Source organism: Schistocerca nitens, chromosome 1, assembly GCF_023898315.1.
Source record: "Schistocerca nitens isolate TAMUIC-IGC-003100 chromosome 1, iqSchNite1.1, whole genome shotgun sequence".
NCBI classification, from domain to species: domain Eukaryota; kingdom Metazoa; phylum Arthropoda; class Insecta; order Orthoptera; family Acrididae; genus Schistocerca; species Schistocerca nitens.
The window spans coordinates 1,026,287,636-1,026,311,705 of NC_064614.1; the positions used below are offsets into that span (position 1 = coordinate 1,026,287,636).

At 45.6% G+C, this 24,070-nt stretch overlaps 1 protein-coding gene across 1 annotated transcript in view; it reads left to right on the top strand.

Moving 5' to 3' along the window:
* The window catches only part of LOC126222920 (estradiol 17-beta-dehydrogenase 2-like), a 189,705-nt gene that overhangs the window by 32,266 nt on the left and 133,369 nt on the right, over positions 1 to 24,070 (top strand). Inside the window, exon 2 of the mRNA XM_049942193.1 lies at positions 9,230 to 9,394. Coding sequence (XP_049798150.1) covers positions 9,230 to 9,394 — 165 coding nt within the window. The remainder of the gene's footprint in view (positions 1 to 9,229; positions 9,395 to 24,070) is intronic.

Below are 24,070 nucleotides of genomic sequence, written 5' to 3' on the forward strand. Positions count from 1 at the left end.
GCACATCACGTGTAGCATACGTATTATTTACATGTCTTAGATTAGTTAATAATACACGCATCAATAAAAGTTTTGCATCACCCCGGTTCCCAGAACTGCTGAAGATAGATGTTGACTGTGGATATTGTATCACAGACACAGTCCCTCTGCTGTTCAGGGATGTCACTATACCCGGCCAAAGATGTAAACAACTATGCTTGAGCAGCGGTTATTAGACGAAGAGGGTCCGACAGCCGATCTGTTCCAGTCTTTCCACCAGGATGGAGGTACACGGCTCGTGTTGTCTGTAGTTCAACCTTGCCTAGACGGTCAGTGCCGCGTTTCGATTGCGTCCGCATTGTTACTTTGTGCCAGGAAGGGCTCTCAAAAAGGGAAATGTCTAGGCGTCTCGGAGTAAACCAAAGCGATGTTGTTCGGACATGCAGGAGATACAGAGAGACAGAAACTGTCGATCACATGCCTCGCTCAGGCCGCCCGAGGGCTACTACTGTAGTGGGTGACCACTACCTACGGATTATGGCTCGGAGGAACCCTGATAGCAACGCCACCATGTTGAATAATGCTTTTTCTGCAGCCACTGGACGTCGTGTTGCCACTCAAACTGTGCGCAATAGGCTGCATGATGCGCAACTTCACTCCCGATGTCCATGGCGAGGTCCGTCTTTGCAACCACGACACCATGCAGCGTGATACAGATGGGCTCAACAACATGCCGAACGCCTTAGACACGCTGTCCAGCGAGTGCACCAAGGTGGACGTTACCTTATGTGGGGCCGACGTACGCCGCTGGTGGTCATGGAAGGTGCTGTATGGGCTGTATAATACGAGAATACCACACTCCGACCAATAGTGCAACCATATCGGCAGCATATTGGCGAGGCATTCGTCTTCATGGAAGACAATTCGCACCCCCATCGTGGACATCTTGCGAATGACTTCCTTCAGAATAACGACATCGCTCGATTAGAGTGACCAGCATGTTCTCCAGACATGAACCCCATTGAACATGCCTGGGATAGATTGAAAATGGCTGTTTATGTATGACGTGACCCACCAACCACTCTGAGGGATCTACGCCGAATCGCCGTTGAGGAGTGGGACAGTCTGGACCAATAGTGCCTTAAAGAACTTGTGGATAGTATGCCATGACGAAGACAGGCATGCATCAATGCAAGAGGACGTGCCTAGGTATTAGAGGTACCTGTGTGTACTGCAATCTGGACCAACAACTCTGAAGGTCTCGCTGTATGGTGGTACAACATGCAATGTGTGGTTTTCATGAGCAATAAAAAGGGCGGTAATGATGTTTATGTTTATCTCTATTCCAATTTTCTGTACAGGTGCCTGAACTCTCGGCGATGCAAAACTTTTTCTGATGTGTGTATAACCCTGGGTTCGGTGTGTGTCGGCGGTGAGGTGTGTGGACTGCTGTGGCCTGTTGTGGGGCTGTGAAATACTGAGGGTTATGGCGGGACGAAGCTACTACCACGTTTCTACACACAAACAAACCCTTGCAATATCCTCATATACTTTCTGTATCTCTTCATCTTCATCTTGCGACGTCAGCATGTATACCTGAACTATCGTCGTCGGTGTTGACTTGCTGTCGATTCTAACAAGAACAACCCTATCACTTAACTGTTCACTGTAACACACTCTCTGCCCTACCTTCCTATTCATAACGAATCCTACTCCCGTTATACCATTTTTTGCTGCTGTTGATATTACCCGATACTCAACTAACCAGAAATCGTTGTCTTTTTTCCATTTCACTTCGCTGACCTCTACTATATCTAGATTAAGCCTTTGCATTTCCCTTTCCAGATTTTTTAGTTTCCCTACCACATTCAAGCTTCTGAGATTCTATGCCCCGACTCGTAGAACGTTATCTTTTGGTTGATTATTCTGTCTTTTCTCATGGTCACCTCCCCTTTGGCTATCCCCTCCCGGAGATCAGAATGGGGGGCATTTCCGGAATCTTTTGCCAGTGGAGAAATCATCATGACACTTTTCCAAGTACAGGCAACATGTGGATATATGTTAAGCATATTTAATGCAGTAGTTTCCATTGCCTTCTGCATCCTCATGCCGTTGATCATCACTGATTCTCCCGCCCTTAGGGGCAGTTTCCCACCACTAGAAGAAGAGAGTGCCCTGAAACTCTGTCCCTCCACCGCCCTCTTTGACAAGGCCGTTGGCAGAATGAGGGTGACTTCTTATGCTGGAAGCTTTTGGGCGCCGAATGCTGGTTTTTAATCAAAATCCCTACTCCTAGACCACGGGTGCACTGTATTAGCAGATGAATTGACTTATTTATCCTGGTATGTGGAATCCCGCGTAAACTGTGGCGTCTGCCATTATATTCTGAGCATCGATCAATCGTAGCTAAGCTGCTGGCTCGCTGTTGGAGCAAGACATGCTACCGGCGAAGAGTTTGATTTTGACAGCTGCCAACTACGTAAAAGTGTTTACATTCAATAACAAATCATATTACAGCATTCTCATTACCGATTTCGAATTTATTTAGCTCTTGCCGCTATAACTGAACAAAATTATAGCAATTTCCTTAATTGCTTACGAATTAATTTACGGGAGGTAATGGTTATATGTTCTTTCCATGTCACCAAATTCTGACGTGGCTACTTTCGTTAAGTTTGGAAGTAAAATGGGTTCTTACAGATTTAAATTATTTAAAAACACGGTCAAAATTACGCAAAGTACATCTCTGAGAATCGTTTCTTCACTGAGCCGCAAACAGAGTCAATAAAATTAAACAAGATACTCTTGTAACCATACGGAGATCACTATCGGATAACATGCTTTCAGTTTCAAGATCTGTTAATACAACCAAAAGTGTACATGTTAGAATTGTGTGATCATATATTAAAGTATCATCTTATTTGTGGGAACAGTACTAGTTTCTCAGTTCTGATGATGGAAATTATCGGGTGAAATGTATCGGAGTCGTGTGCAACTGTTGATGGTCTCCGATTTTCAAGTTCTACTTTGACGCTGTTTGTAGCCTTACATTAGCTGACAAAGCGAAATATATGCACGACAGTGGTAGCAACTAACTTCGTCACGTGAGAGGTACTGATACGCTCCGGTACAAATTAGTGGACGACGTTAGGTCGCAGTATAAATACGGAAAACGATCGCTGGAAATGCTTTCGCGACTTGTCGGCATGATTTTTTGTTAAAGTCATCCAATTTTTTAGCGATGACGAAAGGATGTAAAAGGCGATGGAATGAGAGTGTAAAATGTTAAATTTAAGTAGATGGTGTGAAAATTACAGCAGCGGAGTGCTATTCAGGCAAGTAAAAGCAAAGTGTACACAATAAATATCCCACTGACAATACAGGTAAATGTGACATTAGGTAGTAATGTTGTGTTGTTGTGGTCTTCAGTCCAGAGACTGGTCTGATGCAGCTCTCCATCCTACTCTATCCTGTGCAAGCTTCTTCATCTCCCAGTACCTACTGCAACCTACATCCTACTGAATCTGTTTAGTGTATTCATCTCTTGGTCTCCCTCTACGATTTTTACCCTCCGCACTGCCTTCCAATACTAAATTCGTGATCCTTGATGCCTCAGAGTATGTCCTACCAACCGATCCCTTTTTGTATTCAAGTTGTGTCACAAATTTCTCTTCTCCCCAATTCTATTCAGTACCTCCTCATTAGTTATGTGATTTACCCATCTAATCTTCAGCATTCTTCTGTAGCACCACATTTCGAAAGCTTCTGTTCTCTTTTTGTCTAAACTATTTATCGTCCACGTTTCACTTACATACATGGCTCCACTCAATACAAATACTTTCAGAAACGACTTCCTGACACTTAAATCTATACTCGATGTTAACAAATTTCTCTTCTTCAGAAACGCTTTCCTTGCCATTGACAGTCTACATTTTATATCCTCTCTACTTCGACCATCATCAGTTATTTTGCTCTCCAAATAGGAAAACTCATTTACTACTTTAAGCGTCTCATTTCCTAATCTAATACCCTCAGCATCATCCGATTTAATTCGACTCCATTCCATTATCCTCGTATTGTTTTTGTTGATTGTCATCCTATATCCTCCTTTCAAGACACTGTCCATTCCGTTCTGCTACTCTTCCAGGTCCTTTGCTATCTCTGACAGAATTACAATGTCATCGGCGAACCTCAAAGTTTTTATTTCTTCTTCATGGATTTTAATTCCTACTCCGAATTTTTCTTTTGTTTCCTTTAGTGCTTTTAGTGCTTGCTCAATATACAGATTGAATAACATTGGGGACAGGCTACACCCCTGTCTCACTCCCTTCCCAACCACTGCTTCCCTTTCATGCCCCTCAACTCTTATAACTGACATCTGGTTTCCGTACAAATTGTAAATAGCCTTTCGCTCCAAGTATTTGACCCCTGTCACCTTCAGAATTTGAAAGAGAGTATTCCAGTTAACAAACAGTTGTCAAAAGCTTTCTCTAAGTCTACAAATGCTAGAAACGTAGGTTTGCCTTTCCTTAATCTATTTTATAAGATAAGTCGTAGGGACAGTATTGCCTCACGTGTACCAACATTTCTACGGAATGCAAACTGATCTTCCCCGAGGTCGGATACTACCAGTTTTTGCATTCGTCTGTAAAGAATTCGTGTTAGTATTTTGCAGCCGTGGCTTATTAAACTGATAGTTCGGTAATTTTCACATCTGTCAACATCTGCTTTCTTTGGGATTGGAATGATTATATTCTTCTTGAAGTCTGAGGGTATTTCGCCTGTTTCATACATCTTGCTCACTAGATGGTAGAGTTTTGAAAGGCCTGGCTCTCCCAAGACTGTCAGTAGTTCTAATGGAATGTTGTCTACTCCCGGGGCCTTGTTTCGACTTAAGTCTTTCAGTGCTCTGTCAAACTCTTCGCGCAGTATCATATCTCCTATTTCATATTCATCTACATTCTTTTCCATTTCTATAACATTATCCTCAAGAACATCGCCCTTGTATAGACCCTCTATATATTTCTTCCACATTTCTGCTTTCCCTTCTTTGCTTAGAACTGGGCTTCCATCTGAGCTCTTGATATTCATACAAGTGGTTCTCTTTTCTCCATAGGTCTCTTCAATTTTCCTGTAGGCAGTATCTATCTAACCCCTAGTCATATGCGCCTCGATATCCTTACATTTGTCCTCTAGCCATCCCTGCTTAGCTATTTTGCACTTCCTGTCGATCTCATTTTTGAAACGTTTGTATTCCTTTTTGCCTGCTTCATTTACTGCGTTTTTATATTTTCTCCTTTCATCAATTAAATTCGATATTTCTTCTGTTACCGAAAGGATTTCTATTAGACCTCGTCTTTGTACCTAGTTGATCCTCTGCTACCGTGACTATTTCATCTCTCAAAGCTACCCATCCTTCTTCTACTGTATTTCTTCCCTCCATTCTTGTCAATCGTTTCCTAACGCTGTCCCTGAAGCTTTCTACGACCTCTTGCTCTTTCAGTTTATCCAGGTTCCATCTCCTCAAATTCCGACATTTCTGCAGTTTCTTCAGTTTTAATCTACAGTTCATAACCAATAGATTGTGGTCAGAGTCCACATCTGCCCCTGGAAGTGTCTTACAATTTAAAACTTGGTTCCTGACTCTCTGTCTTACCATTATATAATCTATCTCCAGGCTTCTTCCATGTATACAACCTTCTTTCATGATTCTTGATGATTAATGGTTCTGACATTCCACGCTCCGATCCGTAGAACGCCAGTTTTCTTTCTCCTGATAACGAGGTCCTCCTGAGTAGTCCCCGCCAGGAGATTCAAATGGGAGACTGTTTTACCTCCGGAATATTTTACCCAAGAGGATGCCATAATCATTTAACCATACAGTAAAGCTGCATGCACTCGGGAAAAATTACGGCTGTAGTTTCCCCTTCTGTCAGCCGTTCGCAGTACCAGCACAGCAAGGCCGTTTTGGTTAGTGTTACAAGGCCAGGCCAGTCAATCTTCCAGACTGTTGCCCCTGCAACTACTGAAAAGGCTGCTGCCCCTCTTCAGGAAACACACGTTTGTCTGGCCTCTCAACAGATACCTCTCCGTTGTGGTTTCACCTACGGTACGGCTATCTGTATCGCTGAGGCACGCAAGCCTCCCCACGAATGGCATGGTCTATAGTTCATGGGAGGGGGGGGGGGGTAAGGTATGCGCTGCAATGATTGGTTCAAACAGTACCAAATTTTTGTGAACTTCATAGTTCTTGTTCCACAGAACCGGCCAAATAAAAAGTTCTGTCTTGGGGACTTCGTTTTAGAAATTGCGAGAATAAACGAGTCATCATATGTGTTGAGCCAGATCGCTGGTCGATCATCAGCGATAGGCTTGTCTTTGGCGCGTCCCCGGGCATTATTATCTTTGCGTTTTCGGCTGGGGCGCGCGGGACTGCGAGAGGCAGTCGGTTTGGGGCGGCCGGTGAGACTCGGGCAGTTCTGGCTCGGGCGTAAGCACACGTGTGATGTCTGTTACGCTGGGGCTGTTTGCTAATCGTGAAACTCCTGCGACGGTTACTGGTTGCCTGGGAGGCATTTCATATAAACTGTGACAAGCCTCGCAGTGAGAGGGGAGTCCGGAGTTGGTGTTGTGTGTAATCTTATGGGACTTATCTGCTAAGGTCATCAGTCCCTAAGCTTACACACTACTTAACCTAAATTATCCTAAGGACAAACTCACACACATCCATGCCCGAGGGAGGACTCGAACCTCCGCCGGGATCAGCCACACAGTCCATGACTGCGGCGCCCGAGACTGCTCGGCTAATCCCGCGCGGCAGTTGGTGTTGGCCTAGATGTTTGTACAAATTGAGATGCCTGTGTGAGAAGCACGCCGTGGGCCTGTTGGTTGCTTCGTCCTTCTGGCAGCCACCGCAAGCGGATGTTCGTCCGGAATGTCTACAGTTTGTGGTGAGCATAGTGTGAACAAGTTCTCGTAGGATGTGCTCCCAGCCTGACTCTTAGCCTGTGTTATTTGTGGGTGCCGACCCCTTGTCTGTTATTGCTTCCGGGTGTCCTGTAAGATTTCACAGCAAAACTGTGTTTTTGTGGCATTCTGTGTTTCTGTCTCAGCCTCCGCCTAGAAAGGGGAATGATGTGTGCCTTAACTGAATGGGGGGGGGTTTCGATTGGACATATTTTGGAATTCCTTAATGCTGTAATTTAAACATATAAAAAAAGGTTGTTCTTGCAGAATAAGAGTCTGTTTCTTTGGGACACTGCAGTTCAAGCAGGAGTGGGGTAATGTTAATGAGTATTTGTTATTCGTCAAATGAAGTGCATTTAATATCTTGCTGTTTTCTGGGGCACGCAGCTGTGTTATTGAACTCATTTTGAAGTGTTCTGTCGGGTGAATGACTGCTCCCCACTTCAGTGTATTCTTTTGAGTAGTATTGTAAGGTTTTTTGGATATTTGTCAGTGGGGTGTATTGATTCAATTTTGTTTTTCTCTTTCTTTTGAGTTACGCTGATTTGTTTAGTTTACCTGGTTATTGGCTTAACTCGCGCTTCACACACTAAATCAGCTGATATTGAAATTGTTTTTTTAATTCCTGTTTAATGTCAGACAGATTCAAATGTAACTTCATTTATGTTATTTGAAATAAGTGTGTTGGATTGACCTTAATGAATTATGTGCAATCGAAGTAAGTGACCCAGTCCTCCATTAGTGCTTAACAGTGGCGTGTGGTTCGGGTTGTGAGCCCCGTGCTCGGACCATGTGTAAACGTGACTATGTATTTTGTGGAAAGGCATGTTACATCTACACCTACATCTACGTCTAAGTGATTGCTATTCACAATGAAGTGCCTGGCAGAGGGTACAATGAACCACCTTCAAGCTGTGTTCAACCGTCTCACTCTCGAACGGCGCACGGGAAAAGTGAGCACTTAAATTTTTCTGTGCAAGTCCTGATTTCTCTTATTTATCGTGATGATCATTTCCCCCTATGTAGGTGGGTGCCAACAGAATGTTTTTGCAATCGGAGGGATGTGGCCCAGCGGTTCTAGGCGCTACAGTCTCGAACCACGCGATCGGTACGGTCGCAGGTTCCAATCCTGCCTCGGGCATGGATGTGTGTGATGTCCTTAGGTTAGTTAGGTTTAAGTAGTTCTAAGTTCTAGGGGATTGATGACCTCTGAAGTTAAGTCCCATAGTGCTCAGAGCCATTTTGCAATCGGAGGAGAAAACTGCTGATTGACTCCAATTCACGTATCATGGCGCTATCTCCCCAGTTTCGCGGTAATACAAAACGAGTCGCCCTTCTTTGAACGTTTTCGATGTCATCCGTCAGTCCCACCTGATGCGGATCCCACACTGCACAGCAATACTCCAGAATAGGGCGGACAAGTGTGATGTAAAAAGTCTCTTTAAGTAGACTTGTTGGGTGTTCCGCCAATGAATCGCAGTCTTCGGTTTGCTCTACGTACAATATTATCTATGTGATCGTTCCAATTTAGGTTTTTTGTATTTGTAATGCCTAAGTATTTAGTTGAATTTACAGGCTTAAGATTTGTGTGACTTAACGCGTAATCGATTTTTACGAAAAATTAAGTATTGTAGTGAAAGCAATATGTGGTTTAATCAAGCGAAGCGTGCATTCATACACGTCCAATTATGGCTGATTGCATACGAGGAGCACAGTCGCAAAGGAGTGGCTTTTAGTGTTTAATCGGAGCGCTACGCAAACATCTGTGTGTAGACGTGTAGTATGTGACAGCGGTCCACTGCTAAGGATTGGGCGCTAATTTTGAATTTGATTTAAAGAAAATTATTGCTCTTTCTACTTTAAGACAACTTGGTTTAATACAAAAGCTGTTCCTGCTTCCCCTCCCTGTTTCTCGGGCGTCAAGATGACGGTGCTGCCGCACTGGTCGGGTCACCGGCTTTTTTGTCGAGTAACGCTCTCGCTTTAGCATTAGTCTCTCTTCGTGTATCAGCGCCGTCTATTGTGGCCGAACGGTTCTAGGCCCTTCAGTCCGGAACCGCGCTGCTGCTACGGTCGCAAGTTCGAATCCTGTCTCGGGCATGGATGTGTGTGATGTCCTTAGGTTACTTAGGTTTAAGTAGTTCTAAGATCTAGGGGACTGATGACCTCAGAAGTTAAGTCCGATAGTGGTTAGAGCCATTTGAACCGTTCGTGTATCAGCGTGTAGTTGCTCAGTGCCGCAAACGGTGACGGAGACCGTGTTCTCATGCTCTTCCTGTTGTAGCTGGAGTAGGAGGAGTGATGTTGGCAGCACTGGCGGCGGTGTGCCAGTGGGTGGGCGCCGTGGTGCTGGCATCGCTGCTGGTCTGGTTGGTTGGCACCGCCCTGGACAAGCTGAGGCCGCTGCGGCTCCTCGACGACCTGCCGTCGCGCGCCGTCCTCATCACAGGTCAGCAACGAGCTCACCTAACGGCGTCACTTCTTATACTGTAGCTGTACATACTACAGCATAGCATTGTAGCCACGGAACCTATCATCAAAATAAACCCTTCCAGGGGATAGCAGTGTAACCCAGTGAGGGATAACTGCCAGTCAACTGTTCAAATGTGTATGAATTCCTACGGGACCAAACTACTGAGGTCATCGGTCCCTAGACTTACACACTACTTGAACTTACTTATTTTATTTAATTGTATGGCTACGGCCCCCGTCGGGCAGACCGTTCGCCAGGTGCTGGTCTTTCAATTTGACGCCACTTCGGCGACCTGCAGTCGATGAGGATGGTAGGATGATGATGAGGACAGCACAACACCCAGTCCCTGGACGGAGAAAATTCCCCGACCCAGCCGGGAGTCGAACCCGGGCCCAGAGGATTGACAATCCGTCACGCTGACCGACCATTCAGCTACCGGGGGCGGACGACTACTTGAACTAACTTATGCTAAGAACAACACACAAATCCATGCCTGAAGGAGGACTCGAACCTCCGGTAGCAAGGGCTGTGCAATCCGTGACATGGCGCCTCACAACGCGCGGCCATTTACCGCAGTTGCCAGTCAGACACACGAACAGTACATGTACTATCAGTGAGCGAGCTGTTCTTGTGTAGGGTGGGGAAGGTGCACAATCTACTTGAGTTTGAGCTTGGGCAGATTGTGATGGACCAGAGGCTCGGCACGAGCATTTCAGATTTGGTGTTCCAGGAGTACTGGGATGTCTTCAACACGTGACGAAACGAAGGTAAAACCACGTCCAGACGTCGCGGGGTGGGACGGCCATACCTCGTTACAGATGTCGGACGTCGTAGACTGGGCAGACTTGTAAAACACGACAAGCGGCGAACTGTCGGGAAGCTTACATTAGTCTTTAATGATGGGCAGAGTACAAGTGGTCTGAACACACGGTGCACCGAACACTCCTAATGATTAGTCTCCACAGCCGACGACACTTGCATGTGCCAGTGTTAACACCACGACATTGGCAACTACGACTGAAATACTCAAGTGACCATCGGCACTGGACGTTGGCGCAGTGGCAAAGCTTTGCATGATCTGATGAATCCCGATATCTCCTTCATTACGACGATGGGAGGGGGTGAATCCGTCGTCTTCCAGGGGAGCAGCTCCTTGACACCTGTAATGTGGGACGGAGAGAAGCTGGCGGCGTTCCATTATACGCTTGGGAACATTCACGTGGGCATCCACGGGTCCAGTGGTGCTCCTGGAAAGTATCATGATGGCCAAAGAATATTGTACACTGGTTGCAAACCACGTACACCCCTTCATGACGATCATTTTTCCTGACACAGTGGCATTTTTCACCAAGATAATGCGCCATGTGAAAAAGTCAAGAGTGTGATGGAGTTGTTCGAGGGACACAGTAGCGTGTTACACCTGATGTGTTGGCCCCCCAACTCACCAGCTCTGAGCCCTATCGGACACATCTGGAATGTGATTGAATGTGGCTTCAGACCTCATTACCCCCCTTCCGAAATTTATGGGAATTAAGTAATCTGTGTGTGCAGATGTGCGACTTGTCAAGGCCTCATTGCTTCCGTGTCACGAAGCGTCGACGCTGTTACCCGTGCCAAAGGTAGACATACTGGCTACTAGCTAAATGGTCATAGTGATGTGTCGGCAGCTGGGCCAACACCTTGTAGATAGAGGTGGCTTAAAGGGCACGCGAGACTAACGCAGACGGGCGTGAAGTACTGGAACAGGATACGTAATTAATGCTATGAAGAAAAGAACGGAGCTTCTCATATACTTATCTTTAATGTCTTCTTGTACATCTCTATGGTGAACACAAGTGAGACTCTAATTACAATCACTGTAAGGCTAATGGCGCCTTGCTAGTTCGTGGCCATTAACTTAGCTGAAGGCTATTCTGTCTCTCGGCTAATGAGAGAGAAAGGCTTCGTACGTCTAGTCGCTAGCTCTGTCGTCCGTACAACTGGGCTGAGTTCGAGTCAGTCTCTCGAGACATGCCTTGTGGTGGCGCTATGTTTGCGATCACACAGTGGCGACACGCGGGTCCGACATGTACTACAGGACCGCGGCCGATTTAAGCTACCACCTAGCACGTGTGGTGTCTGGCTGTGACACCACACATAGTGTTCTGGCTGATCAGTGTACATTGTGTATATGTGTGCCCACAGTAAATGGGTATAATTTATTTTACAGGATGAATTTTTAAACTTCCTGGCAGATTAAAACTATGTATCGGGCCGAGACTGAAACATGGGATTTTTGCCGCCAAAGCTACCGCTAGAGGCACTAGCGGAAGCGGAGCTGTGTTGGCGGGTCATGAATCGTGCTTCTACGGCTCCGTCGATAGAGCTCTATCCCGGGACGGGTGAAGCTCGTAGGTTTGAGTCACGGTCCATTTGACAATTTTAATGTTCCAGAAAGTTTCAGATCAGTGTGCACTCCACGGCCGAGTGAAAATTCCTCCTGGCAACAGTCCCCTCGCCTGTGGCTAATCATTTCTCTGTTACATCCTTACTTCCAGGATGTTCAGTTCCGCAAGAAATTCAGGAATAATTCTGTGGAATATGGAACGCGTGGGAGGAATATTGGCGGAAGTGGAGCTGTGAAGGCGGGTCACGTGTCACGCTTCGATAGCTCCGTAAGTAGAACACTTAACCCGCGAATGTCAAATGTCGCAGGATGGGTTCCCGGTCCGACATACCTCAGGAAGCTTCGTAAATTCTTTCGAGATAATGGCCGACCTTCATTGTCGGTTTCATGCACGATAATCCCATTCTGTACGGGGTTAAGCTGCTTTCTTCATTGACAAACCTGTAATAGAGATATAACTTTCTGCAAGAAGACCATAGTTCAACTTTCAGAGACATTTCTAACGCACGCTGAACGTATTTGTACCTGTTTCCAGTCTGGTCCATCTGTCAAATTGTTTCCCAAAGCGTCAGCGAGAAAATTTATAGACGTCGTGATGTACATAATAATAACAAGATAACTTGCAAAGAGGCAACATGAAACATAGTTTTGCTACTAAGAGAAGAGGTGGCTGTAGCAATAGGAGTGTTCGTTTTCGAGATGCTAATTTTCAAGCAGATAAAAATACAATTCATTATAATGGCACTGAGAACTGGTTTCTCAGGATGGGGCAGGATAAGGTTACGATTGTGAACGGGGCCGTAATCAGTTACTCTCAGTTGCACAACAAATACATAAACTTTATTTAAAGAAATTAAAATTTTAAAACAAACTCTAAAAAACACACAATTGACTGTATGACGGCTGAAGGCCTTATCAAAGAAAAAAATATTCCACAATTTTAGGGCCGATAGCCACAAACAATAACCTCAAACAACAAACGGCAGAAGGCCTGAAATGGAAGTCAGGAGAACAATTCCAAATAGCACACATCTCAACAAATATTTTGCTTTTAAAACAAGTTTGCTTTAAAAAAAGCTGATTGTAACACGGCTGAATGCCTTATTATGAAGAAGTAAAATTATTGCTAGGCTGAAGGCCACACACAACTTCAAATCACAAACGGCTGAAGGCCTGAATTTGAAGTCAGAAGAACAATTCCAAATAGGACCTACAAAATAAATACCTTGCTTTTAACACAAGTTTGCTTAAATAACTTACTGTAACATGGCTGAAGGCCTTATCACGAAAGAAGTGAAATTATTGCTCGGCTGAAGGCCACACCAACAATAATTAGGAAATAACAAATATCCTTAACACAAACATCACAATCTAAGGAATCAGGACAAGCGGTTCTCAGCATGTGGTCCAAGGGTCGGCCTGGGAAGGTAACTCAAACATAAGGTAAGGTGAGACAGGCAGCCAAGAATTGTACTCACGTAACAGGATGGCAACTCATACTAGGGGCAGCTTAAGCGCTGACCGACCGCCTAACCAATCCGCCTAACGTCCGATCACCGGCACAACGATGGAATATTTTTAGAGAAGGGCGAAGAGACAGACAGCACTACGTCTTCACAAAACATCAAAGGCCGAAGGAAACACTAGAACCAAGGTAGACCTCCCAGAAAATATGCACAGTACAATACAAGAGGCTGTCGAACTACACGCCGTGTTGGACAGCATCAACACGATGAATAAAGGTACACTGCGGGAAAAGTGCGCTAACCTCCAGGGCAGGTACATGAGGCGTTGGCGGCCACAAGGCAGAAAATACCGCTGGTTGCACTTCACTAATAAGAATAGTACTAAATTAAATAGAGAAAGACGGCTGCAATATTTCACCGCCTCGAAACACTTCACTCGTTGCCGCCAGGCTCAGCGGCCCTGGGGGCAACAACCCGCCGACCAAGGCAGTTGACTCTCAGCTACCCCTCCTCGATCCGGCAGTGGCAGCACGCCGCCAGCGGCCCCGGCCTGCCCTCGCGCTGCACGGACCCGTTCGCTGCTGCGCCCCAACCGAACTGATGTCCGTTCGCAACTGCTCACCAAATCCAGTACGTAGACAACATTAAAATAATTGCTCATTCAAAACCACAAGATACACACGGATCCGGGAAAACAATTCCACCAACAACTCACAATGCTACAACCAGTCACTGTGAAACAACACAGAAGAATTATAAGTCGGCACAAACACCGAGAAGCCAGAAGCGGCCAGAAGACCAAATGCACGTCGTCCGCTGCGACGACCGACCAAACGACCAACCATCGGGGATCCCCACTCAAGTCAGGCACGGGAAAGATCCCAGTATAAATCGTGGACTGACAACCTATTGCCATGAGGTCAATTCGACGGGCGGACACACATACACCAGTGAAAATTACACTACTCGACAGTGCATGTGTGTCGTCAGCGGTTGGGAGAGTACTGGCTGTCCGGACCTCACTGCTGCTCCGTCCTAACTCCACTCCATCAACACACGACGACCCGGAAATACTAGAGGCTGCTCCAAAGGCGGTACCACAGTACGCGCTATCAATAGGCGCTGCTGCTGCCACTCACGGACAGACGAGGCGAGCAAACGTAGTGGCACCAGTTAACACACTAAGAAAACCCACTGTCGCTATTACAAGATGCCAGGCTATGAACGGCATCAACGCGAGCCCTACACTGCTCAGGAACATCAGGAACTCTGTACAAACGACTACTGATTCAAATAACGATGCGCCCTTGGCATCACAGTCGTCACAGACTAAAAAGTAGTTTGGTGTAGAAATGTCCCAAGGAAGTCAAGTCCATAACTCTAATTCCCATACTAATCACAAGAAAACTGCCCAAGAGCTGTCCGAGAGAAAACAAATTCCATAATCGGGTAACTGATAAAACTTCTTCAGTCTATATTCGCAATTTTTATTTTCGCTACTGAGAAGCAGACAAGATAAAAAATTGCTACTATAGACTAAAATAAATATATCAGCTCCAGCTGATAGCATGCCGGGAATATGCGATAACTGACATTCAGAATTCATGGCAAAAACGACTCATCTTGCGGATTTTGCGAAGAGAGTTTTCGAGGTCTTACCGTAATGAATTTATGACTGTGTGGTTAGAATAATTCGTTTCTGAACGAAATTTTATGAACTTTGGTTAAGTGATACGGCAGACTGATGGTACAGGTAAGTGTTGCCTATTCGTGTGTTGGCAGAATAGCGGGGTGCGTTGACTAATTAATTTTGGTATTGTCTGCAGATATTGAAGGGGTCGTTACTAACATCTCCTAGCCAAACAAAATGGCCGGAAATACGACGGCGCACAAAAGTTTCGCGTTTTATGACAGTTCAATTTGATAGAGCATGTACAGCTCTAGATTGACAAATGTGATGAAGATGTTTTGATTTTTCTTATGTCTTGAGTCCATTGTCAAGATCAAGGTTAGACCAGCCCGTCTGGTGCCTTTACATTTTCTAAAGCCAAACAGATCAAGTAACAGATCCTCCTCAAAAAAACTTACGGGAATGCAGCTGGATGTCGTCGCCGTCGTCTGTGTACCACTATTGTCAGAAAACTGGACATCTAACACACGAGCACTTGCCCCCGAAAGGCAAAGCTCCCGAGTTCGAGTCTCGGCCCGGCACACAGTTTTAATCTGCCAGGAAATTTCTTATGTAACACACCTTGCATCCAAGTGAGATGCGCCCCTACCAAATTGGGGGCAACCAAATAGGAGAAGAGAGGGTATTCTGCTATCTTGGAAGAAAAATAACGTATGTACAACGGAGCAAGGAGGATATACAGAGTCAAATACCATATTCCTGGCCAAAAGAAGTCTGCTTGTATCAAACATCGGCTTTAATTTGGAAAGAACCTTCCGATAAGGTACGTCTGGAGAACAGGATTGTATAGAATGAGCCACGGTCCGTTGGGAAGCCGGAGAAAAAAGATAATCGAAGCGCTTGAGATGTGGTGCCACACAAGAATGTTGAAAATTAGATGGACTGATAAGAGAAAAAAACAAGGTGGTTCATCATAGAACTGATGTGGGAAAGAATCTGGCAAACACGTACAAGAAGGAGAGAATAAAAGAATAACTTCCATTGTACTAGAGGTTGCTGCAAGCGCTACTCTGAGATGAAGTCTTGGTGGAGGAGGGGGGGGGGAGGGGGCTGAGGTGGCATCAAACCAGTCAGATTGATAACACTACTAAAAAAATAGATATAATAGGCCATAACCCTTTTTGACTGCATTGGTTATGTACGACATCCCAGTCGACAGCCTATTTTGGCTGTATTAAGTCGAACGTATGTGAGTGAGTCGCACCAAGTCATGGACGTGCCATCAATCCGTACTCTTGGAACAGCATGCTAATATGTTCCAATACGTCGCGCACAAAAACGAAAGTTTTCCAGGGCTCATACCTGGAGTTCAGTCAGTAGAAAGATACAGTCATGTGTTTTGGGTAGCCCTTGGGCTGCGGAATATGTGTATACTCAACAGAAGGATCGTCTTAGTGTCACTGTCTTACAGTACAGGGTCATAGTATGATGATTATACACTTCCTCCAGCTTAGGCATACGAAACAATTCGGTTGATTGCCTTTATGTATGATGTGGTCTACGGTGGTCCTTATAGGGTTTGTGGAGGCACCGTAACTTCATGGACGGTTCCTCAGGAAACATGGAAAGAAGTTTTCTACCGTTCTTCATATCAAAATCGACTCGCAGATTACAAAAAGGCTGTGCACAGTAAATGGATGAAATTTTTACGATGCATTCCTAAGATCCAGATCTTAAAGAAACTTTAAAATTTTCTTGATATTTTTATCCGCTGCCGAAACACAGAGGTTCAAATTTGCCTTACTTATGCACGTAAAATATGCACTTATATTCCTGTGTGAAGCGAAAACGTAGTTTATAAAGTGACGTAGCACGGAGAAATATGCTGTAAAGTTTCTCCGTTACTATCATACGGTTTCTGGGAAGCCCATATTGTAGTAGTGAACCACATGCGAGACATTTTGCACTTAACATCCTGTCTGAGGTGTAGAATGAGTTTTGCGTTATTTCCTTTTCATGTACGTAAATTATCAAATTTTACTAACCAATAAATTTCTTCTCATATGAGTGACATGACCTTTTGCAGCAGGGAGAAGTAGGGAACCACCGGAAAAATACTCCTATCGAAGAAAGAAAAATGCGAATAGGCTCCAGTTTCACTCTGACTGAAAAGTGGGGAATCAGTTACTTGAATCTACCATAGTCAGCACCTTTAAAAATTTCCCCAAAACATATTGGTGCTTCTCTACGCTGAGAGAGAAAGAGACAGTGGCAACGGGAAAGAGAAGGAGAAGTAATAAATATTGGAAGATAGTAGACAGTCGTTGTGCTGCAGAAAGAGCGAAGGAGATAACGGCAGTGTCAGAGACAGAGAGCGACACCTGGTAGTGGAACATATTCGTAGCTGACAGTGACGTAACAGGTCTAGGGAAAGAGTGAAGGTGACAGTGCCAATGGGACATGAATAAAAATAAGGAGAGAGTGGATCTGATTGAGAGCCAGTGATAACGAGAGACAGAGTCTATGACAATGAAAAACAGGAAGAGAGAGATAGTGAGAGCGAGAAGAAACAGTGGCAGTGGGAATGAATGAATGAACGAAATAGTAGCAGCAATAGAGAGACAGTGATAGAGAGGGGAAACAGTAAAAGTGGGACAGAACGAAAGAGATTGTGGCTGTGAGACAGGAGAAAGTACTGCAACTTACAGCGATGAAGTAGTGGGTGTGAAAGAGGTGCAGTTAGGGGAGCTTGTGGGAGAGGGAAATGAGCTGCATGGTACAAAGAGTGCGAGTATGTTTACATGTCAACATTTTTGGGAACATTTTTAATGGTGCTGAGAAAGACAGAATGAGGCAGCTAGTACCCCAGTTTTCAGTCCGAATCTCTTAAATAAACAGGAACATATTCGCATTGTTTGTTCCCCAATAGGAGTATTTTCGGCTGGTTGTTTACATGACTGAAGTTCGTAATAAACAGAATTGTTTTACATTTGTTAGAATTTATTTTCACCTTCCAGACCGTGATGTTTGGTTTGTGGGGCGCTCAACTGCGCGGTCATCAGCACCCGCCCCAGTTTTTACACAGTCCAATCTAGCCACTGTCACGAATGAGGATGATGAAGATGAAATGATGAGAACAATACAAACACCCAGTCCAGAGCAGAGAAAATCCCCAGCCCGGTCGGGAATCGAAGCGGGGACCCCTTCCAGACAGTGCATATAAGAGCAATTTTATGTCTCTGGAGATACCTAACAATATACAATGACGTGACAAAAGTCATAGGCTACTTCCTTGTATCGTTTCGGACCTCCTTTTGCCCGATGATGTGCAGTAACGCAACATGGCGTGGGCTCGATAAATCGATAAATAGTGAGCCATGCTGTCTCTACAGCCGTACATAACTGCGAAAATATTGCCGGTGCAGGATTTTGTGCACGACTGACCTCTCGATTATGTCCCGTAAATGTTGAGTGTGACTACTATCGGGCGATCTGGATAGCCAAATCATTCGCGCGAAATGTCCAGAATGTTCTTCAAATGAATCGCCAACAATTGTGGCCCGGTGACATGACGTATTGCCATCCATAGACATTCCATCGCTGTTTGAGAAAATGGAGTTCATGAATGATTGTAAATGCTCTACAAGTATCCGAACATAACCATTTCCTGACAATGAACGGTATGATCGATTCATTTGGACCGGAGGACCTGGAGGCCCTAGTCTATTCCATGTAAATGCAGCCCACACCATTGTGGAGCAACCACCAGTTTGTACAGTACGTCGTTCACAACTGAAGTCTCTACCGAAACTGCCTGACAGATTAAAACTGTATGCCGGACCGAGACTCGAACTCGGGACCTTTGCGGGCAAATGCTCTACCAACTGAGCTACCCAAGCACGACCCGTCCTGAGAGCTTCAATTCTGCCAGTACCTCGTCTCCTACCTTCCAAACTTCACAGAAGCTGTTCTGTGGCTAAGCCATGTCTCCGCAATATCCTTTCTCCCAGGAGTGCTAGTTCTGCAAGGTTCGCAGAAGAGCTTCTGTGAAGTTGGAAGGTAGGAGACGAGGTACTGGCTGAATTGAAGCTTTGAGGACGGGTCGTGAGTCGTGCTTGGGTAGCTCAGTTGGTAAAGCGCGTGCCCGCGAAAGGCAAAGGTCCGGAGTTTGAGTCTCCGTCCGGCACACAGTTTTAAACTGTCAGGATGTTTCATATCAGCGCACACTCCACTGTAGTGTGAAAATCTCATTCTGTAAAGTCTCTACCATTAGCTCTCATCAATTGAAATCGGGACTCTTCCGATCAGGCCAAGGTTTCCGACTCGTCTATGGTCCAACCGATATGGTCACGAACCCTGGAGAGGCGCTGCAGGGGGTGTCATTCTGTTACCAAGGACTCTCGCGTCGGTCGTCCGCTGCCATAGCCCACTAACACCAAATTTCGTAGGAATGTCCTAAAGGATGCGTTCATCGTACGTCCGACATTGATATCTGCGGTTATTTTTCGTGCATTGTTGCTTGTGTGTTAGCACCGACAGCTCTAAGCAAACTGCGCTGGCCGGCCGCGGTGGTCTCGCGGTTCTAGGCGCTCAGTCCGGAATCGCGCGACTGCTACGGTCGCAGGTTCGAATCCTGCCTCGGGCATGGATGTGTGTGATGTCCTTAGGTTAGTTAGGTCTAAGTAGTTATAAGTTCTAGGGGACTGATGACCACAGATGTTAAGTCCCATAATGCTCAGAGCCATTTATGAACCAAACTGCGCTGCTTTCGGTCCTGAAGTGAAGGCTGTTGGCCACTGTGTTGTCTGTGGTGAGAGATAGTGCCTTAAATTTGCTATTCTCGACACACTCTTGACAGTATGGATCTCGGAATATTGAATTCCCTAACGATTTCCGAAATGGAATGTTCAGTGTGTCTATCTCCAGCTACCATACCGTGCTCAGATCTGTTAATTGCCGTCGTACGGCCATAATCACGTCGAAAACCTTTTCACATGAATCACCTGAGTACAAGTGATTGCTCCGTCAATGCACTGACCTTTTATACCACGTACACGTGATACTACCGCCATCTGTATACTTCCATATTGCTATTCCATGAATTGTGTCACCTCAGTGTAGTTTTGGTTGCGGCAGTTGTCGAACAGCAAAACACCGTCGGCGCACGGCATGCTTTGCCGTTGTGGTCGCTCTAGGCACAGCCACAGTCAAGGGAGACGCCCACCACACCCAAACAGGTGCGGCACTTGAAGCCCTGGCCATACAGAACGCGGTCTGCGACCTCGAGTCGCGGCGGGCTGCCCGCCTCGTTGAAATCGTGTAGGTCACACAAAGGCGGTCTTCCCGCCCCGGCGACATGCTAGCCGCCGCAGCGAGCGCCAGTCTGTCCCAAAAAGAATATTTTGGAGAAGGCCGCTGCATAGAGGGATATAGCTACTAAACTGGTTTGAAATGGTAAATGTTTCCGCAAAAAATTTATTTTATTTTATTTATTTATCGTATGATGATACAGAGCTTGGATAAAATACATAATTTTAAGAGTATACAGTGTAAGAAATGACAAGCAAAATACAGGTACAGAATCAAATGTCCAAATCATTATGTATGCTAAATTATGTTGAGCTGTGGTAAAAGTTGCTGTTTTGAAGAGCGCGCCGTAGCGCGTAGTGTGAGGTAGTCACCCTCCATTTATGGTGGTGGCGCCGCTGTGACAATCGCAGCTTCGGTGTCTTCCTCTGGTGGGAAAGGGGAAAGGTAGCCTGTTCATGTGCATTTAAGGGGTGCTATGAGCTCGACAGGGAGTCTGGGAGTTGGTGCAGTGAGTCGACAGAGACAGTCGGAAGGCAGACACTCGCATGTTAGACAATCGGCTCTAAGTCTCAGTCGCTGTTGGGTTGTGGAGTAAGACGGATTCGTTGTTATTCCACTGTTGGACGAGTTGGCAGTCAGCAGCAGGCAAGTCCGCACGGTGCAAGTACGCGCCGGGACCGTGGTCGACGCAGACGGATGGCCGTTGGTGGATCGGTCGGCTGGCCGTCGGATGGCGACATGTGGTCTGCTGAGCACTGACACCAGCATCAGTCGGGAAGAGTTGGCAGCCAGCAACAGTCGGGTCCGTATGGTGTTAGTATTCACCGGAACCGCTGTCGGCGAAAGCGAGCTGCCGCTGGTCGTTTGCTCGGCCGGTCGTCTTAGTCGACGATGTCTTGGATCCTCAGGATGAACACCATTTTCCGAGTCGGGATGTGGTTGGACCTTGTTGGTTCGTTGGAACTCAAAAAAAAAAAAAAATGGTTCAAATGGCTCTGAGCACTATGGGACTCAACTGCTGTGGTCATAAGTCCCCTAGAACTTAGAACTACTTAAACCTGACTAACCTAAGGACATCACACACACCCATGCCCGAGGCAGGATTCGAACCTGCGACCGTAGCAGTCGCACGGTTCCGGACTGCGCGCCTAGAACCGCGAGACCACCGCGGCCGGCTCGTTGGAACTGAGCAGCGACGCAGTCCCCACAGCGCGAAGCCAGGCCGGGGCTTTTGGCGGCGGGCACGCGCTGTTGCATTTGTAGGCGCTAGCTGCGAGAGCGACTTTTCACTTTCCTCTGAAGCAGGATCCTCAAGTTGAGTAATTAGTTACTCTTTTTAAATCTCGACTGTTACGACTTGTTCGTTATTTGTGGATTGTTGTTTCCTCAGCCGTTCACGCGTGTGATAACAAATGGTGTGTGTTGTTTTCTAGAACCCGCAGCCTTCTTCCATAGTGATTTGACAGTTGTGACTTGTGTTTCCTGTATTCTTTTAACTTGTCCTGAGTAGTGTTTGATGCCTTGATCTTGGTGAGGCCGAGTTAGAAGATGTAGGTATCTTGGTTTACTCGACATCGGCCGATATTCTCAGTTGTTTGTGCAGTTGGATATGACGGTTGGAAATCGGTCAAATTGTCGGTCGGAGTGCTAGTATGTCTATCGTTCGGAGCTGCCTCTGTTATGTTTGTCGGATTCGGTGTGTTAACTGTAGTGGACTGACAAGGCAGCCAGTCCACAGTGACGGGTAGCCGAAAGGGCACACGTACACACACGCCGACTGGCGCGAAGTCTGGAACAGGATTCGTAATGAATGTGATAAAGAAAAGAACGTAGCTACTAGAACACTTAACTTTTATATCGTCCTTTGGTATACAGCATTCTTGATGATACAAGTGAGGCTATCTTGAGACACATGCAATGGTACAAATGGCGCCTTGCTAGGTCGTAGCCATTAACTTAGCTGAAGGCTATTCTAACTGTCTCTCGGCAAATGAGAGAAAGGCTTCGTCAGTGTAGTCGCTAGGAACGTCGTCGTACAACTGGGCGAGTGCTCGTACGTCTCTCTAGACCTGCCATGTGGTGGCGCTCGGTCTGCGATCACACAGTGGCGACACGCGGGTCCGACATGTACTAATGGACCGCGGCCGATTTAAAGCTACCACCTAGCAAGTGTGGTGTCTTGCAGTGACACCACATTAACGAATTTATTTCTTGGAGTGTAACGGCCTAGTTCCTGAAATATGTTTTTATCTTGCCTATCGTCTTGAGAGGCGGTATGTGTGTACTGTAGAGCATGTTAACTCGTTTGGCCAACCTTGTATAATTTTATATAACATTGCATTTCAAGGGCTTTTATTTAAATGGTCATTTTATTATATAAAGTTGTCACCCTGCCACCGTAAGACTTTTCTTAGAAGTTAAAATCAAGTTTGCACCTTCGGTGGCAAGTTAATCTTTTAATTTTAGTGTTTCGTACCATTTCCATCCCTACTATGGGGTGCATAGTTTGTGTGCTTGTGTGAATTGTTAAAGCTTTTAGTTTAAAGTGATCTGGTGTGTTGAAGATCTGCACCAGTGTAGTCTTTCAGAGGCTGATGTGAGCGGTCGTGACTACGGCCGTGTCAAAAGGGAGCGGCAAGGTTCTCAGCCCGAAAGCTCATACACTCAAAAATTTGTTTCTTTCTGCCTCTGAATAAATTGTAACTTGATATTTAGAGGGCGCTTTCTGCTTTAAATCTGTTTCTTAAAAAAAAAGTTTTAAGGAATAAAATTCCCATTTGTTAAAAGCAATTTGATTATGATTTCATCAGTTACTCCCTGGCAACTACTTCCACGCTCACATATCGTGATTAAATGTGTTAATGTTCTTGATGAATCGCTAGTAAATAAAATAAAATTTTAAGAATATTCTTTGAAGATTAAATCCACGGTTCAATGTACACATTACACAAGTTCTTATATTTCTAAGTCCAATCTGTTGATCCAGTTGAGTCCTTCAGGTGATGCATGGTGGATGTCATTTATTGATCCCCCGAAGGATCATTTCGGGCATTCAGCAACAATGTGATTTTTTGTTTGCAGGACAGCTCCACAGTCACAATCTGGAGATGTTTCCCAGCCCCATTTGTGCTTTATATATCTGCAGTTCCCTTGTCCTGTTCGGATGCGGTTGATGGTTCTCCACTGGCGTCTGGGGAGTGTAAAACCTGGAATTCGCATGGAAGGCTTCTCAACCAGATGACCGTTGAACACTGACGATTCTTCCCACTGACTTCTCCATACTTCGTTGATGTTAAAGTCGGAGGCTTCAAGATCTTGTGCAGTTCGCCAAGGTGGTTTTCTTGACCTCAGACGCTATGTTCTGCTATTAATATATTGCTGTGTACTAGTAGCTGGGGGTTCTTCTGAATGATCTTCAGGAGAGCATCTGATCTTCGTAGAGCTGGAGGTCGGATGTTACTTAAAACTGGTAGCCATGCAGTTTGAGCGCTACGTATGCAGCCTGTGATAAGTCGCATTGTCTAGTTGAGCTTCACACCTATCTTTCTACAGTGAGCGCTTTTCATCCAAGTTGGACAGCAGTATTCAGCGACAGAGTATGATAGCGCCAAAGCAGCTGATCCTAGCGTTTGACCGCTGTAACCGCAGGGGGAACCAGCAAGCTTCTGAATGATATTATTACGGGTCTTGACTTTGCGGCCACGTTGGAGAGATGTTGTCGGAAAGTTAGGGACCTATCGAGTGTTATTCCGAGGTACTTTGGTGTGCTGCAGTAATTCAATATTTGCCCTCGGAGTTTAACTTCTGGTTTATAGTCGGAGTGTCTGTTCCGTAGGTGGAATACTGAAGTAAAAGTTTTC